Source organism: Capra hircus, chromosome 15 (assembly GCF_001704415.2).
Source record: "Capra hircus breed San Clemente chromosome 15, ASM170441v1, whole genome shotgun sequence".
Lineage (NCBI taxonomy): Eukaryota > Metazoa > Chordata > Mammalia > Artiodactyla > Bovidae > Capra > Capra hircus.
In genome coordinates, this window is record NC_030822.1 from 30205572 (window position 1) to 30222621 (window position 17050).

At 56.5% G+C, this 17050-nt stretch overlaps 1 protein-coding gene across 1 annotated transcript in view; it reads right to left on the reverse strand.

The window, feature by feature from the left end:
- ARHGEF17 (Rho guanine nucleotide exchange factor 17) overlaps positions 1-13069 on the reverse strand; it is a 57485-nt gene extending 44416 nt beyond the window's left edge. The window contains exon 1 of the mRNA XM_018059376.1: positions 9452-13069. Within this exon, the coding sequence (XP_017914865.1) occupies positions 9452-12634 (3183 nt within the window). The 5' untranslated portion in view covers positions 12635-13069. The remainder of the gene's footprint in view (positions 1-9451) is intronic.

Genomic DNA, 17050 nt, shown 5'->3' on the forward strand with positions numbered 1-17050 from the left:
GGACACAGGGAGAGACAGACAGGGACAGTGAGGAACCAGGAGCAAGACCGCGGTGACATAGGCAGTCAAGAAAGATGGAGCCAGTAGGGTTTTCTGGGGGGGGAGTGGGGGGAGTCCTTTCCTGTCCTCTGCCCCTTCCCTTCACATCTGCTCCTTGACCTCCAATGCCCTGTCCTGGGAAAGGACTGGATGTTTGTCCAAGGGGGCTTGGGGGAGGGGGGGTCTCAGCAGTCCCAGGAGGCCAGGCTGTGGGGCTGGCTGGCAGCCAGGACCCCAGGCCTCCCTCCCTCCTGCTCCATGCTGCTCGGGGAGCAGGGCCTGCTCACCCCCTGGGAACCAATAAACAGGAAACAGACACCAACCTGGTGCTTGCTCCCTCAGCCTGGCCCCCACCATTACAGTCCCCCAACTGCTCTCCCACTGGCCTAAGACTGCCCCGCTTCTCCCTGGCCCCAGAATCTCAGAACCAAGAAGTAATAATCTCAAATGTATGAAAAAATTAAGTTAAAAGTTACGTCTTCTGCAGAAAAAAAAAAAAAAACAAAAAACACCTCAGACTCCTTCATCTTGAAACCACGAGATTCTGTGGTCTGAACTGGCAATCTCAGAAGTATACACTTTAAATCGGCCACAATTCTGAGAGCTTCCAGACCTGGGGTCATGGGCTGAGGATTCGCTCCGTAAGTTTTCTCTTGGCCTTCACAGTAACTCCTTAGCATTCCCACTTTGCAGAGCAGGAAACTGTGGCTCAGAGCTGAGGGGCAATGGCTTGTTAGATGCCACCCAGCTGTGAGACAAGGGTCAGGTCTGAGATGTCAACCCTCATCTGTCTAACCCCAAAGCCCACCAGGCACATGGACCTCAGACTTCCCACCAGGAAGGGCCTCTCAGCCCAGGATGGGTCGCAGAGGGGATTGAGATCCACTTCACAGGCCAGTTCGAATGGGTCTGGGACCTCACTCTGCTCCGAGGCTGGGACTGGTGATGACAAAATGGGTGAGGGAGTGGGAGATAGGAGCCAGGTCAGTGGGCATTTGGCTCCAGCTCACTACCCAGCCCCTCTGCATACCTCCAAAGGCCCAGGCTGCTGGGTCACCCACCATACAGATGTAGCCAGGAACCCACACCCCCCTCCTATCTAGAGCTCTGTCCTCTGCTTCACGGCTGGAAAGAGATGATGAGAACCTGAGCATTTTGGAATCAGGGTCTCTTAGGATCACAGAATCCTAGCATCTCAGTTACAAGGGGAGGAGCTAACATTTCTTGAGGAAACCCTCCTGGCATGATTTCATTCAATCTTAATCATAATCTTTCATGGAGTGAGGGGATAATTCACCCACTTTACAGATTCAGAGGGGTCTGATAATGCTTGCCCTGGGTCCCAAAGCCAGCCTGAGAAGGGACACGGACCATGCTCCTTACCCTCCACGTGCCACCCTTCAGGGCCATCTCTGAGGCAGCACCTCAGCCCTTCGGGGCCTGACTCTGGTCCAACAGCACCAGGGTCTCTAATGCCCAACACAAAGCTCCCAGCACAGGGGGAGGGGTAGCTCCTGGCCATCTGCCCTGAGCCAGCCCAGAGGTGTGATTTCTACCCTAGATCCCACTCCTCTCTCTGCCCTGGCTCTACATTCTCCTGCCAACTGCCCTTCTTGGGAGCTACTTCATCCCAATTTTTAGGCAGCCACTCTAGAAGCCAAACCCATCCACAGGGGAACACATTGGCTCTTCTGTCCCTCTCCCACCAGAGCAGGGCTCAGCCACCCTCTGGACCCCACCCACATCAGCGGGCTAAGACCCTTGTTGAGAACCCCTGACAAGCAGGGATGATGTCCAAACTTTCCCTGTGTGTTCTTATTGCCCATCAAGGGCTCAACAAATGACTGTTGAATGAATGGATGAATGAAAGTGACAAATGATCAGGAAAAGAAATGAGTGCAGGATAAATGCAGGGGGCCTGCGTTCACTAGTTCTACCCGGTGACCAGCACCTACTGGGGGCTCTGGCTTCCAGAAGTTGACAGCCTGAACCATCTGCCCACCTGTCAAAAGGAGAATAAAGGCCAAAGATGTCTGCATCTGAATCCCCAGGACCTGTGACTATGTAATCCTACATGGTCTGAATCCCCAGGACCTGCGAATACATTATCCTACATGGTCTGAATCCCCATGATCTGTGAATGTTATCCTACATGGCAAGAAGGACTTTGCAGATGCAATTACAGATTCTGAGAGGGGAATATCATCCTGGATGATCCAAATAGGCCCAGAGTAATGACAACGGTCCTTACAAGGGAGGGAGGAGGTTCAGTTCAGCGTGAGAGAGAGATCTGAAGACACTATGTTGTTGTTGTTGAGCCGCTCATTTGCGTCTCTTTGTGACCCCATGCACTATAGCCCGCCAGGCTCCTCTGTCCATGGGGTTTTCCCAGCAAGAATACTGGAGCAAGTTGCCATTTCCTACTCCAAGGGATCTTCCCGACCCAGAGATCGAACCCACATCTCATGTCTCCTGCGTTGGCAAGTGGATTCTTTACCACTGTGCCACCTGACTGACAGTTTTGAGAATGGAGGAAGGGGCCATGAGCCAATAAGTGCCAACAGCCTCCAGTGATGGAAAAGACAAAGGGCAGTTTTCCCCTAAAGGTTTCCTGCTAACATCATAATTTTAGCTCAGTGAAGCCCATTTTTTCTGACCTCCAAAACTATAAAATAAGACTTGTATTAAGTCACTAAACACGTAGTAATTTGCTTAAGTAGCAATAGGAAACTAATACACCACCCATCTGCCAGCCTAGACCCTGGAATTAGCTCATGTTCCTCCCACCTCAGGTACCTCTGGAGACTCCCCTCTCCCCTTCTCCCTGCCCCGGGAGTGTTTCAGAGCTCCACAACTGCCCCAAACCCCAAAGAAAGTACTAACACGACACAGCAGCAGCATCAACACTTCTGCGTGCAGGCCCGAGTGAGCCCCACAATCTGCCACAAGTGTGGGGGAGAGGCCCCCTCTATATGTGTGGAAGGGTGCAGAGCAGCAGCTGGTCGTAGGGAATAGGGTCCCTGGGGGCCAAGCCTGGGTGAGTTCCAGCCCCACTCTGAGCCTCAGTCTCCTCAGCAAGCTAAAGGGGACTGTGAATCCCACCCACCAGCACTTCAGTCTATTAATACAAGCTGGGATCCTACTAAGGACAGCTGCTACCTCTCCCAGCAGGAGAGGGAGTTCTTCCTGGTGCCCAAGAACATGAAGGAATCTATGGCTCAGAGAAGGGAAGGGACTTACTTAAGGCCACACAGCAGGAAAACGGAGAGGCCAAGCCTAGAACCCAGGTCTCCTGATGCCTAGTGCCAACCTTGACATGTCATAGAGCCCCAAAGCTACTGGAGGGGGTTCAGATACCCTGGCTGGGGCCCTAGGCCCCTGCCTGCGATGGGCTGGGGCTCAGTCTCAGCTCAGAGCATGGCAGCCTGGCAGTCTTCCTCTGCCTCTGTCCACCCCTGGAATGCCCCAGAGGCCCGGGGGTGGGGGTGGGGGTTGCCTGGAGGATCAACTCCCATGGTGGGGCATGGTTCTAACAGGCTGCTGCTTCCCAAGAGACCCAGCGCCCCCGTTTCAGGGCCTGCCAGCCAAGGCGCCAGGCTGCCTGGGCACGTTTCCCAATAAGTATGCCAGGGCTGCAAGCCTTTCTGGGAAACATGGGCTCCCCCTTCCCCCGCCCTACTACCATCATCCCTGCCAGCTCTGCTTAGTGGGGACTCTGTGGGGCCAATGTATGGCCTAGGAGTGAGGGCACTTTGGGTCCAATTCCATACTTGAATCCCAGGACTGGGGCAAGTCTCTGTCCACCCTGGGCCTGCTTCATCTATGTACTGGGATGCCCCCCAGCATCCCAGAGGGGAGGAGGGGACAGCACTGCCTGTGGGTGGCGCGAGCTCCCTGTCTCAGGTAACACGCAAGCTGGAGCTGACAGGTGTCACAGAGGCTGCAGAGGAGCCACCAGTGGGATAAGTCACTGTCACCTGCCTCACTGGGGCCCTGAGAACCTCCACCCTCCTAGCCTTTGAGCCACACCAACAGAGGTCTACAGGGGCGTCTGGTGCAGCCTACAGCTCCAGCTGACCCTGGGGGCTTTGTCAATCTCCCCCTCCCCACTCTAAGTGACCCCTTACAGCCACAAGGAGCTGCAGCAGAAACCCCCTACTCTGTTGCCTCTGCCCCAGCCCAAGCCCCCGGTATCTCTTACCCAGACTGTTCCAGTGGCTTCTTGATGCCCCCTCCCCTGGGCCTCTGTAGTCTACCCCCATAGACTAGCTAGAGCAGACCTGTGAAAGCCTAAGTCAGATTAGGTCACTACTCTAACTCAGAACCTCAAAATATGGCCTGCTGTCTCACCTCAAGTAAACACGGAAGACCTCCTATTCGTCTCTGAAATCTACCTCATCTGGCCCCAGCCCACTTGCACCCTCCCTTAACTCTGACCTTATCTCCTACTTAACTCCATTCACACTGTCTTCTTGACTTTTATCCCAGGGCCTTTGCACTTGCTGTTTCTCTCTTCCCCAAAAGACAGCCGCCTGTCTTGCTCCCCTCCAAGCCTCTGCTCTCCAATCTCACCTCCCCAGTGAGACCTTATTCAGATTTCTTAATTTAATATATCCCTCCCCCAACCTTGTCAACCTCTAGTCCCTTATCCTGGTTTCTTGTGCTTCCCAGCCCTCATCTCTCTCCGAAGCACAAGGCACCCATTTACAGACAGGTCTCCTCACTAGTCTGGAAACTCCATGAGGTCAGGCCTTTGTTTTGTTTGCAGCTGTATCCCAGGGCCTAGAAGAGTGCCCGAGTGTCCAGGGGTTCAGTAAGCATTTGTTGCAAGGATGAATGCATTGCCTTATCAAAGCTCACCCAAGTCTCTGAAACAAACTCCTGGGACACACAGTTTAATCTGTTCTTTCCTACCTATTAGCCTCTGCCCATGCTGTGCCCTCCTCCTAGAACCTCTCCCTTTCTTCTCTGGATATTCAAAGCCGAGCTCCAGACAGAGCCTCCTCCAGGGAGCATCTCCTGCCAGCACCCAGGACAGTCCCTCAACATCCCACAGCCCCTTCCAGCCAGCTACTAGATCCTGAATTCTCTGAGTGCTTCAGCAGCCTGGCGGTGCCTCCACCCCACTGCGGGGCAGCACGTGTAGCCTGAGAGATCACAGATGGGCGGGAAGGAAGCAGGAGAGGCAAGTCCTGGCACTGGGAGGGGGCTGGGGACAGGATTAGCAGCAGCTTCCTAGCCTCCCAAGTCCAGCTGGTCCTGAAAATTCAGGGCTGGAAAATGTCAGACGCAACTCTGGTCCATCCCCCAGCTCTTCCCGGTGGTGGGGGGAGGACGACCCATTCCTGGGCCACACTCCCCTAAGAGCCCAGGACTCTTAGAAAGTACTGGGGTTGGGGGGAAGACAGGGAATAAACAGACGAAAGGGACAGCCCTCTGCCTGTCCTCCCCTTCCCAACCTCCTCCTCCTGGGTGACAAGACATTTAATTATAGATATTTGGTACTGCTCAGAATTCCAAATGTCCTAATCACCTCCCCTCCCAGAGCCAGTTTCCATGGAAAAATCAGAGTGAAGAGCCAAGGAGGGAAAAGAGAGAACCCCCACCCTGTGGGTTCCCTGCCAAGGAGAGACAGAAGAAAGGTGACAAAGAGCTGTAGCCAGGCAGTCCTCTGCAAGGTAGGGAGCTGGCTGGGCAAGAGGGGGATAGGGGCCATGTCTGCTGGGGGCAGGGGGTGCAGGCAAGGTCAGGCTGGTGCATGAGCCCAGCTCTGCCCTGCCATACTAGGTGACCTTAAAGTCAGTGTTCTCCTTTCTGAGTCTTGAAGTTCTTCCCACCACAAACCCTGGCCCCAGAGGGGCCATAACTACCATGAAAGTGTTCAGACAGTTGGGAGTGCAGGAAAGGCCCCCACTAACCCCTGACCCTATCCCATTACTCAGATAGCAGGCCAATTCCATCGAGAAAAGAGACAGGGACCCTTAGGCCCCTTCACCTCCAAAACACTGACATTCTAGGATTCAGTGGGAATCTAAGAGCCTGCAATTCTAAGAATTCAGCCTTGTGAGATTCTGACAGCTTTCATCTTTGAAGACTGAAACATTCAGAGTCTGGCATATGGTGGTGGTGGTTTAGTCGCTAAGTCATATCTGACTTGCAACCCCATGGGCTGTAGCCACCAGGCTCCTCTGTCCATGGAATTTCCCAGGCAAGAATACTGGAGCGGGTTGACATTTCCTTCTCCAGTGGATCTTCCTGACCCAGGGATCGAACCCGCCTCTCCTGCATTGGCAGGCGGATTCTTTATAGTATGTACTTGATAAATGTCAGTCGCTGTTACTGCCATTTCAATATGCTAAAGTTCTCTGAGTCCATCCATCTGATTCTGAGACACAAGCCACTTCTTGTTTCTGGACTAGAGTTGCCAATTCTCTCAAATGGGTATCAGGTACTTGAGGACAGAAGGTTGGATCAACTCTGTACTTTAGGGCCAGGACAGGGAAGCCTTGGGATGAAAAACTGCTGATCTTCCAGGTTACTGTGGACCTAAATGGAAATGACAAGGCACGTGGGAGGGGGCAGGGCAGAAATGCTCCACAGCTGGGCCTCCTCCACCCAGTACATCTGCAAGCAAGTGTTCATGGAAAGTGACCATGAGTGATCCCTTATTCCCTGGGCTCCTAGGTCCTTACAGCTGTTGCATAGAGCTGCCTTTCTCTCCCTTCCAGCCATATCCTGACTCCTTCTGTTTCCCTTGACCACCCTACAGGCTGAGCCCATCCTATAGACTTTCAAAGACCAGGCAGTCTAACCACTCACTGTACAGATGGGAAAATTGTGAAACCCAAGACGACTCTGCTCAGGTCTCAGCAGAGCTGGGCCTGGTACCAGGCTTCCTGCTCCCAACAGCGGAGGCAGCACCAACCAGAGGGTAGAAACAGACTTTGGGGTGGGAGAGACCTGATTTTGAGGGGCTCCTCACAGCCCAAGGGTGGGGCAGGAGCCCCCTCCATCCCCGGAGCCTCTCCTGCCAGCCCCCTGGTTGGGCTCACACTGGTTTCTGCCTCATCAGCAAAGCGTGACAGCCTCTTCTCTTTTTATTCTGGAGCCCACACCACACCATCTCCACCCACAGCCCAGGGAACGTGACTGGAACCCCAGGCCTGAAACAAAGGGACCTTGTCTCCTCCACAGAGGCCAGAAGGAGGGCTGGACAACTGCTCCCCATCTTCCTGGAGCCAGAAGGAACGGGACAGCAGGAGGGATTAGGGCTAGCAGATGGGAGAACTTCCAGGCTTTATGAGTGAGTTGGGAGTCAGGGGACGGTGAATCTCTTTTGAGCTGACTGAAGTCCACCAGGTTATACTGAGGCCAGAATGCCCAGTCCTGTGCTCAGAAAGCAGTAGGGCATGGGGAGGAGAGGCCAAGGCTGGTCACTGAGAAGCAGCTGGGACAGTGAACCCTATTTTCCTCCCCTTTCTCCTGCCCCCAGAAAGGGCGTGATCATACCACCCACGCGCAGTATACACAAGCCTGCCAGGTAGAGATCATTACTTACAGAAGGCGAAGGTGAGGCAAAAATCAGGGATGTGATTGACCATAGACCACACAGGGATCTGGAGCCTGGGCTCAAATGCTGCTCTTCCAATGACAGACTCACCAGTTCTCTAAGGGGTAAGAGGGCCTGGAGAGAGAAGGGGACTGGAGCGAGCAAAGGCTTGGAGGCTGGAGAGAGCCTCCACTGAGCACAGGGAGAAGCCTGTGCTATGAGCAGGTATGTCCCACCTCATACCCCCTTAGGGGCAGCATGGGGCATGTGGGGCGTTGAGGGGAGTTAAGCTTCTCCCTGAGATCAGGCACAGGTGGGGGACAATGTGATGAGAGCAAACCTGGAGTCAATTCCGCAAAAACTCCCACCTCCTCTCATTGCCTCTTCTTAGGAGGAGGGCCCCCTCCCCGCAGTCTCCCCAAGTCCCTCGATTCACTCCCCTAACTTACTCCTCAAGGCTCCCAGAGGAGACAATTATATGAGAAAAGTATCTGGGGAGAGGGTCCCTGGCAGGAGCTGCCCCTGCTGTCATCCCTCCCCACACCCACAAAGACAACAAGCACCTGAGCTCTGAGCTCTACCAAGCTCTGAGGAGGAAGGACAGGTCCCAAATGTTCCCTCTCCCTGCCCACTGACTGCAGCCTCTGAGACACCAGAGCCAGGACTAGGAAAAACTAGAGACGGGGGAGAAACAGAGAGCAAGAGAGTTCAGAGGGGGCCGTGAGAGCACTGACAACCGGCAGTGACCAAATTAGTCCAAGGTTTAGGGTTTTTAGGTTCCTCACTCTGCAGGGAACACAGTGGATGTGTGAGCCATGGTTGAAATAACCCCAGGCCATCTCCACTCCAGACTCAAGCCAGAGCCTCAAATCTAGCTTCCATCTGAGATGCCAGGCCATCACACTGCCTAGAACCGATGTGAACCCAACAGCCCAAACTCCAGAAACAGCTAAAGACAGAAGGCAGAGAGGAGGTCTCTGGAAGAATGAGTCCCAGCCCCTGCGGTCTGGCAGAGGAAGGAGGAAGCATCTCAGAATCACCAGAAAGGGGGAGCGGGGAGAAGATACAAGCCTGCACGATGAGGGACAAGTGCTCCCAAGTCTTGTCTGCTGACAGCCCTTCCATTGACCCTGCCCTACCCGAGAGGTCCTCATTCTAACTGGAGGAGGCTTTGGCAGATTTCAGGTCCAAAGAGTGTGCCAAGCCACAGACACCCCACAAATCTGTATAGCACAGCTGGAAGGAGATAGAGGCACCACCTTGTCCAAAACCCCCAATTTTTACGGATGGGGAGTTTAGTTACAGAGAAAAGCCAGGGCTGCCAATGTACCTTATGAAGCCCTCTCCACTTTATGGAGATAAAGTCATGCCTTGTACCTCTTCAATTCTCCCAGGCCCAGGCTCAGACCCAGATTTTGATCTACCACAGGCAAGCCACATGATGAAGGGCAAACCCATGTCATCTGTGGGCCTCCAAACAGGAGGTCAGCAAGGCGCTTGAGAAAGTTCCACCACCCTCACAGCTCATGTATTGATAAAAAACCAGATATGAATCTATAAAACTATTCCCCGAAAAATATATAAAGGACCAGATTAGAACCCTTTGTAATTATCACCCAGAATACGCTGGAGCAGATAAGAACCTCTGACATTAGCACCAGCAGAAGCCTCTGGGGCCTGAGTAGACAGGAGCCATGTGCCTGGCTCATTAACACTCTTAAAACCACCTGGGCACTTCCAGGACCTGAGAAGCTCCCTCACACCTGGGCACCTGCCCAATGAGCACACTCAAGAGACTCCTGCAGAAGTCATATCCACGGCCCTGCATCAGCCCCACCCCGAAGGCCCCACACTAAGACTCACCACTTGCGGCTTGCTGCAGCACTTGCTGGCTGGGGCAGGCTCATCTGGAGCCCGGGCTGCCTCAGGGGGCTTGACCTCCGCAGACGGTGGTGCGGTCGGAGTCAGGCAGGGCATATCCACGGGCACTGGGGCAGGGACCCCACTGGAGTGGAGGGTCAGCATGTACTGCTTAGTGACGTCCTCAAGAGATGGTGCCTGCATTGTGGGGTGGGCTTTAGCAGGGAAGCCCATGGGCTCCGGCACAGCCACAGGGGGGCCAACAGAAGTCGGTGTCTCAGGCACCATGATGGGTGTGAAGGTGGCAGGCACACTGGCATGGCGAACGTGTTTGGAGGAGGGTCGGGCCAGAGACGGGCTGCCAGCCTGGTCCTGACTGCCCTCCTCTCTTGAGAGCTCCTGATGACTGCTCCGGGCTGGGCGCTTCTTGGAACCACGGCGAATGAGCCGTGGGGACAGAATGTTAGCAAGTTTTGGGTCAAGGTGGAAGTCATGATGGGCAGTGGAAGAGGCAGGTGGGGCCTCAGGTAGGGCCCTCTCAGACTGTGCCCGGCCCCTGGCAGGACTGGGCTCTTCTGGTTCTGCCTGCCTCTCAACCAGGATGGGCTCACTGCTGGACGGAGGCAACATGGGCTCGACCTCTCTGATGGGCTCCCCGCCAGGACCCTCGAATCCAGGCCCAGCCAGCTCCCCACGGCGGCTGGGGTCACTCAGAGATTTCTTCTTGGGGGCTTTGCCAGCAACCCTGTCATCCACCACACACCCTAAGGCACCCGGCCCCTGAACAATGCTCTGAATAACCTCGGGGTATCCCTTGCTCTCTTCACTGCCTACAGACCAGTCACTGTGGCCACTGGTCAAGCCCTCGTCCACAGCTGGGGCTGTCGGAAGCCCTGTCTTGGGGCTCAGTGAACCCAGGAGGTTGCTATCCACAGAGAACCCAGAGGGCTCCTCAGAGGTGGTGGCCCGGTGGCGCTGTGGAATTGGGTCACTCAGAGACCGGTAGGCCTCACCTGCCTCCCCATTGCTCAGTTCAGTCCCACCAGGGCCTGAAGGTGGGATTTTGCGTCTGCGGCGGAGGGCACCAGGTGTGGGAGGGGTATCAGGGGACACCAGGGCCCACCCTCCCAGACTCTCTTCAGCCCCAGGGCCATGGTGGTTGGTCTGGGCTGAGGACGAGGAGAGGGGTCGCCAAACTCCTGTGGGACTCAGGCTGCGAAATGCTAAAACAGAAGGCTCAGGGTCCGCTCCAATGCCCTCATCTGTCAGACTCGACTCAGGGCCGGAGAGTTCTTCTTGAGACCGCTGCCCTCTGGTCACGTCTCCTGCCCAGTCAGGACTCCCAGGGGGGACATCACTGCCATCATCCTGCTGGGCACCCATGCGCTGGATCTTCTCAAACACCTGACGGGCCTCTTGAACATACTGATCCTGGATGACGAGGGGCAGTGGGTCCTCCTCAGCACCTGGGCCTGCCAGCAGGAGTTCAGAGGAGCTGGGCTTCAGGACACCAGTGCGGGACAGGCGGCGGGCCATGGGCTTCTCAGAGCAGGTAAAGGACTTTGCCCTTCGAAGGGTGGCCGTCAAGTCCTTCAGTGTGGGGCGGGTGCCAGATGATGCTGGGGCTGGGGCAGGCATGGGCCCAAGTTGCCCCACCGAGCTATCTGCTGATGGTGAATCTCTGCCATCTACCGGGCCACTTCCAAGGTCTCCAGGTCGTCCACCAGGCTTTCGGACCCTCAGCTCTGAAAGGTCTGAACGTAGGAAACTGAGCAGCGTCAGGGTCTCCGAGGCAATATCCGGATTCGACAGGGACTTCCGTTGCCGGCTCTTGTCCAGGTCCAGTCCTCCATCCCGCGATACCCTCGTGGTGCCCACAGGTCCCTTGGTGCGGCTTCGCACCTGGGGCCTGACGAGCCCTTCCCCGGCTCCAAAGCTGGGGGAGCGATACACGCCCCAGTTCCCAGAACCCCGGCTGGCCCACAGCTCCTCATCCTTGAGAGTCTCTGTGCTGGAATAACGGCTGCTACCGCGGGAGCCTGCAGGGCTGGCCAGGTACGCGGGAAAGCTCACCTTGGCCACGCGGAACGTCCCCCCCACAGTGTCTGACAAGGGCCGAAGTCCTTCCTGGGGACCTGGAACACAGGGAGGAGAGCCAGCACCCCACTCCTGGGGTCCTTCCTCGCTAGGAGCTCTTGGAGGAGTTGGGGGATCGGGGCTCCCAGATCCCCCTGCCGAGTCCATAATGCTCGGATTTAACCCATAACTGTCTGGCCTACAGTCTTTATCCAAAGAGGAGCTTCCAGCCCTGGGTCCCGTCCTCCCTCCCCGGCAGTGGCCACCCTCACCGTCTTGGTCCTCGTCACTGCCCGAGGAGTGGCCGCCGTGGTAGGCCGGACTCTGCGCCCCGGGCAGCGGCGGCGGCGGGCCCTCCTCTTCCTCCTCGCTGGAGCTGGCAGCCCGGCTGCGGCTGACAGGATAGGAGGAAGCGATGGAGGAGGAGGAGGCCCGGGCCCAGGCCTGCGGTTGGGAGAAGCTATGCCAAGAATGTAAACCATCCGCCGGACGCTGCGCTCGCTCCTGTTGCTGCCGCCGCCTCCTCCCCTCGGTCCCCGGGCCGGGCAGCGGCCGCGCCGTACGCAGGCCCGCCAAAGGGAAGCACGTCCGAGGAGGTGGCGTCGGGGGCTGCCGGGGTTCCCGGGTCGCGGGCTCCCACGCGGCCCCGTCAGGGCTGGGCGTCCCCGAGGCCTCTGAGTCGGCACTGGGCCGCCTGGAGCCAGGGCCCCCGAAGAGCTTGCGCATCTCTGTGACGCTGGGCCAGGCTCCGCGCGCGGCTCCCTCTGCTGCCTCTTCTCCTGTCGCCGGGGAGACGCCCCCGTCTCGGGCCCCGGTGGAGTTGTCGTCCAGACGCTGTGCGTCGAAGCGCCGGGAGAGCTGGCGCACCGACGGCGAGAGGCTGCGGAGCGGGCGCGGCTGCGCGGGGGCGGCCGGGGGCCCCGACGCCAGCTTGGACACGCGCCGGGAGGGCTGGGCCGGGACGGCCGCGACCGGTCGGCACGAGGAGCGGCGCCGCAGTCCCGGAGCGTCCGTGGCCTCTTCCCTCTGCCCGGGCCCGCCGCTCCAGCGCTCCAGGAGCTTGAACGAGACGCTGCGATATAGCTGGGGCCGGGGCGCCCCGTCCGCCATGGTGGCGGGACTCACTCTGGGGGGGCTGGCCTCGGGAAGCCGCGGCCAACCCCCCCTGCGCCCCCGTCCCGAAGGAGCGCAGCGGCCGGGGTCCCAAAGACGGGGTCTCGCAAGTCGCAGTGCGAGGCACTTAGCGGGGTAAGGGTGCAGAGACCCAAGCAGAGGTGTAGCTGCGGCGGCTCAAGTTTCTGGGCGCGCGGGTCGCCTCGGCTCCATCCCGCGCGACCCCTCCCGCTCAGCGTCGACTCCTGGGCCCAGCCCCCGCCTCGCCCGGTGCGGCCCGGAGCATCTTGGCCCGACCCGGTCCCGGCAGGATCCCGACGCTCCGTTCCTCGGCTCTGCGCCCCCTCCTCAGCCGGCCGGCCTGCCTCTCCTCGAGCTTCTGCTCCCGCTCCCTCCCTCTGAGCTGCTCTCTCCTAGCTCCCTTTTGTTGCAAATAAACTTTGTGGCAGAGGAAAGGGGGTGGGGGGCGGGGCCTCGCGCGCAAAAGAGGGGGTGGGCTCCGGGAGCGCGCTAGGCTGGGAATCGGGAGTTGTGGGGGGTGGGGAGGGGAGGGATTCGGGGAGGAGCCGACAGATCGCTGGAGCAGAGGCTGACTGAAGCAGCCCTCCAGATGAGCCCCTTGGGAGCTCGGCGGGCAGAGCTACCTCCCCCCAGCACTCGCTGCAACACGAATCGTCCGAGTGTGGTCAGCTCCGCGGGCATACAGTCAGGGTGGCGCACCTACTGCCTTCGGGCAGAAACGCCTCCTGCTCCAGGGACCCTCAACATGGCAACCTCAGACCCACAAACACCACTGACACAGGTACTCTGAGAAACACTGCCAGCCGAGAGACCCGCCACCAGGGGGAGCAGTGCGCGCCTCAGGCCAACCTGGGAGCTCGCTGCTCCCCGTCCTGCCCCTTTACCCCGCCCAGGCCACGCCTCCTACCAGGTCTTTCACGGCGAATCCCATTGTAAGTGCGACCGGGTCCAGCCCCTGGCGCCCCCAAACGCCCCGCCCCTCCCACCTCTGTAGCCAATCCAGTTCTGACCGTCCCCCAATCCTCCCCAAGCAGCTCCAGGAGCCCCACCCTTTGTGACTACGCCCCCACGTTTCCAGAGGCCCGCCCTGCGCCCCCTTGCCCCCTCCTTCTCCGGCGGCGATCTGGGGTACGCGGTTCTTGCGCCCTCTTCTGGCCGGTTTTCCCCAATCCCCCCACGTGGAACCTTGACCGAGTAAAGCAACACCCACCACAAAAAGACCCCGAGAATTGGTTAAGACTTCACTTCCTTTACTTCCTTCTTGTCGTTACCTAGTCCTTTCAGGAGCCAATTTACCACTGCCAAACCTACACTCCTACCTGAGGCCGATCTGCCCCGCCTCCCCCCACCCCCCACCATAGGCAAGGTGTGGGTGGCTTCTACTGTTTCACTCCGCCCCTTGAAGGTGGATCTCACTGTGCCTTCTCTATGGGTCATGAAGGCGAAGTAACTTTGACCAGTGTCAAAGTCAGGAAATGGTAGCTCCTGGCAAATTCAGGATGCCAATGGCAATGGCAGTGGCAAATTCAGATTTCAGGAGCTTCAAACACCGTGCTCCTCCAGACAGCCTTTGCTAATTCCAGATCCCTGATGAGCCCTCAGCAGTATTGTCCTCCTTGGGCCTAGGTTCTGCCTTCCCAGAGAGGATACTCATGTTCCCCTTAGCCCAAGAGGACTGTGGCTGCCATCAACCCCCTCCAGCCCCAAACACACACCCCTCACCCCGTGCGTCCAGATGAGTAGGCATGGCTGGGCATAGTGTAGGGTGGTAGACACTCAGGGATTGCCTGACTACCTCGTGAGACTGGGAGGACCTCGGGGCCCTGCTAGCTGCTTCCCTTGGATTACAGGAAATGGCTGTAGGGAGAAAGCTCATCCCCTTTGAGTTGAGACCAGTCTCCGGTAAATCCCTCACCTCAACCTTGCCTCAGCCCTGCCTCAAAGCGGCCAGCGTATCTCTCCCTCTTCAATGGGAAATTGATAGTAAGGAAGAGAGCTCTGCCTGGCCTATTACCTCTCTGCCTTTTCCTTGCTGTGTAACGTTGGGTAAATCCTTTCACTTCCCTGGGCCTCGTCTGAAAAGTATGGAGTGGGCTTGAGCTTCCCCGGGCGTGCCTTTCTCTGTCTCTGTTTGAAATCAGATTCTTGTCTCCTATACATTGGTTTCTCTCAACTCTTTTGGGGAAATTTTGGTATGGTGCGGGGATCGTCTTCCTGGAAGTCACTGCCCCTCTCCAATAATAATGATGGCCCCTCCCACCTGAAATTTGTGATTTTATTTTTTTAGACTTCATTTTTGTGTATTTATTCACTTATTTTTGGCCGCACTGGGTCTGTGCTGCTGCTTGCGGGCTTTCTCTCGTTGCAGTGAGTGGGGGCTCCTCGCTAGTTGTGGTGTGTGGGCCCCTACTGCTGTGGCTCCTTTGTTGCGGGAGCACGGGCTCTGGGGCACATGGGCTTCAGTAGCTGGTCGAGGGCTCAACAGTTGCGACTCGCAGGCTTGTTGGCCCACGGCATGTGAAATCTTCCTGGACCAGGTGTTGAATCTATGTCGCCTGCATTGGCACGTGGATTCTTAACCACTGGACCACCACGGAAGTCCTGAAATTTGTAACTTTCCAAGTTCTTTCACAGCTGGTCCTGTTTTGTCTTCACATCACTTCTGGATTCGAGGATAGAGGTTTTTATTCCCAAATCACAGATGAGGAAGCTGATGGAGAGGAGCAGAGACTCAGGTCACAGGTTCCAGAACTGTGCAGCTTGGCCTTGAGGTGTCCATGGAGCACTCATGAGATGCTGGGAGCAGGCAAGCCATTCTCTGATTGGTGCGCTTCCCACTGGGTGGAGGCCCAGTTTAGATCCTTAAATACCCTCCCTCTCCACCAAGGGGATTCCTGGTCCGAAGGCTCTAGCCAGCCCACCTCAGTACTGGAGTGGGGTGCCATTTCCTCCTCCGGGGGCTCTTCCCGACCCAGGGATGGAACCCACATCTCTTGGGTCTCCTGCATTGTTCTTTACCACTGGCATCACCTGGGATGCCCCCTAGGAGACTGTGCCTAACTAAAAATGATTTGACATTATAGTTGGCACAACGTCCTCAGGGTCCCCACTCACTAGGACTGGGTGGGGCAAGTAGGCACTTGGAAGGCAGGTGAAGAGAGGAAAGGGGAGGGGAGGGAGGGTGAAGCGGGGGAGGATCTAGTTTCTGGGTTAGAGAAAGGCTGTGTGACCTGAGTCAGTTCCCACATTCAGGTCCCAGCTTCCCCATCTGTAACAGGAGGTATTATAAGGATTAAGTGAGAAACTGAGTGTACAACACACTGATGGTACCTGGAATCCTGGCAGTGGGCATTACCGTCATCGTGGCTCCCCAGTGCTTCCTTGGCCGGCAGCCTTTTTCTCTCCAGCTTCATATCAGGCCACAGCCCTTCCTGTCCTTCCTCCAACAGCCTCCATGCCTTTGTGTTGTTCCCTACACCAGCAACACTCTTATCCCCTTTCCTTCAGTCTAATTACAGCTATCCAAGACCCAGCTGTACTGCTTCAACCCCAGAAAATCTTCCCTAACCCACAGAAGAATCCTTGGACCCCTCTGAACCAGCATGGTCCCTCCTGCCCCTCACTGCACTCCACCCCTGTCTGTGTCTTTTCTGTCCCCATCCCAGCAAGTAGACATGCCCAGGGTAAGCCCCTACGCTGACCCCTACCCCACTGAGAATGCTCTGGGTTAAAGTGAGGGGGAAGAAGGGGGATAGGGAAGAGGAAAAAGAAAAAAAGCGTGAGAAGAGAAGGAGGAATTCAAGCCCTCAAATGGTGTTTGGAATCCCTGTCCTGGCACGTAATGGATGATTTTCCTTCTTACAGCAACAGATAGGGCTCATGGATTATGGCCCTTGTTCTCAAAAAAGTGTGCTGGGGTTTTTTTTCCCCCTTAAAAACTGGCTGCCTTCTAGGTAAAGGAGAAAGAAAACCCCTTGCCATCTTCTGCTTAAAGCTCCTTGCTTAGAAACCTGCCATGCCGATTCTTAGAGAAGGACCCTCGAGGAAGCTGTGTGCACAAAAGGCGAAACCACTATACAGTAACATTCACTGCATGCCTACTGTGTTCCAGGCGTCATTCTAAGTGCTTTGCATGTGTTAGTTAATCCTCACAACAGTTTTATAAAATAGGTGTCATTATTACTCCCATTTTACAGTTAGGGAAGTTAAGGTATGAAGAAGTTAAATAACCTGTCCAGAGTAATACAGCTAGTAAATGAGAGCCAGGATACACACCCAGGTGATCTAGCTCTGGGGTCTGAACCCTTTATGCTATTCTGCTTTACAAGGAAAACTAGGAATGGGATTTACCTGTGGCCCACAATTTTCACTCTTGAAAAAGTAACTAGGGGG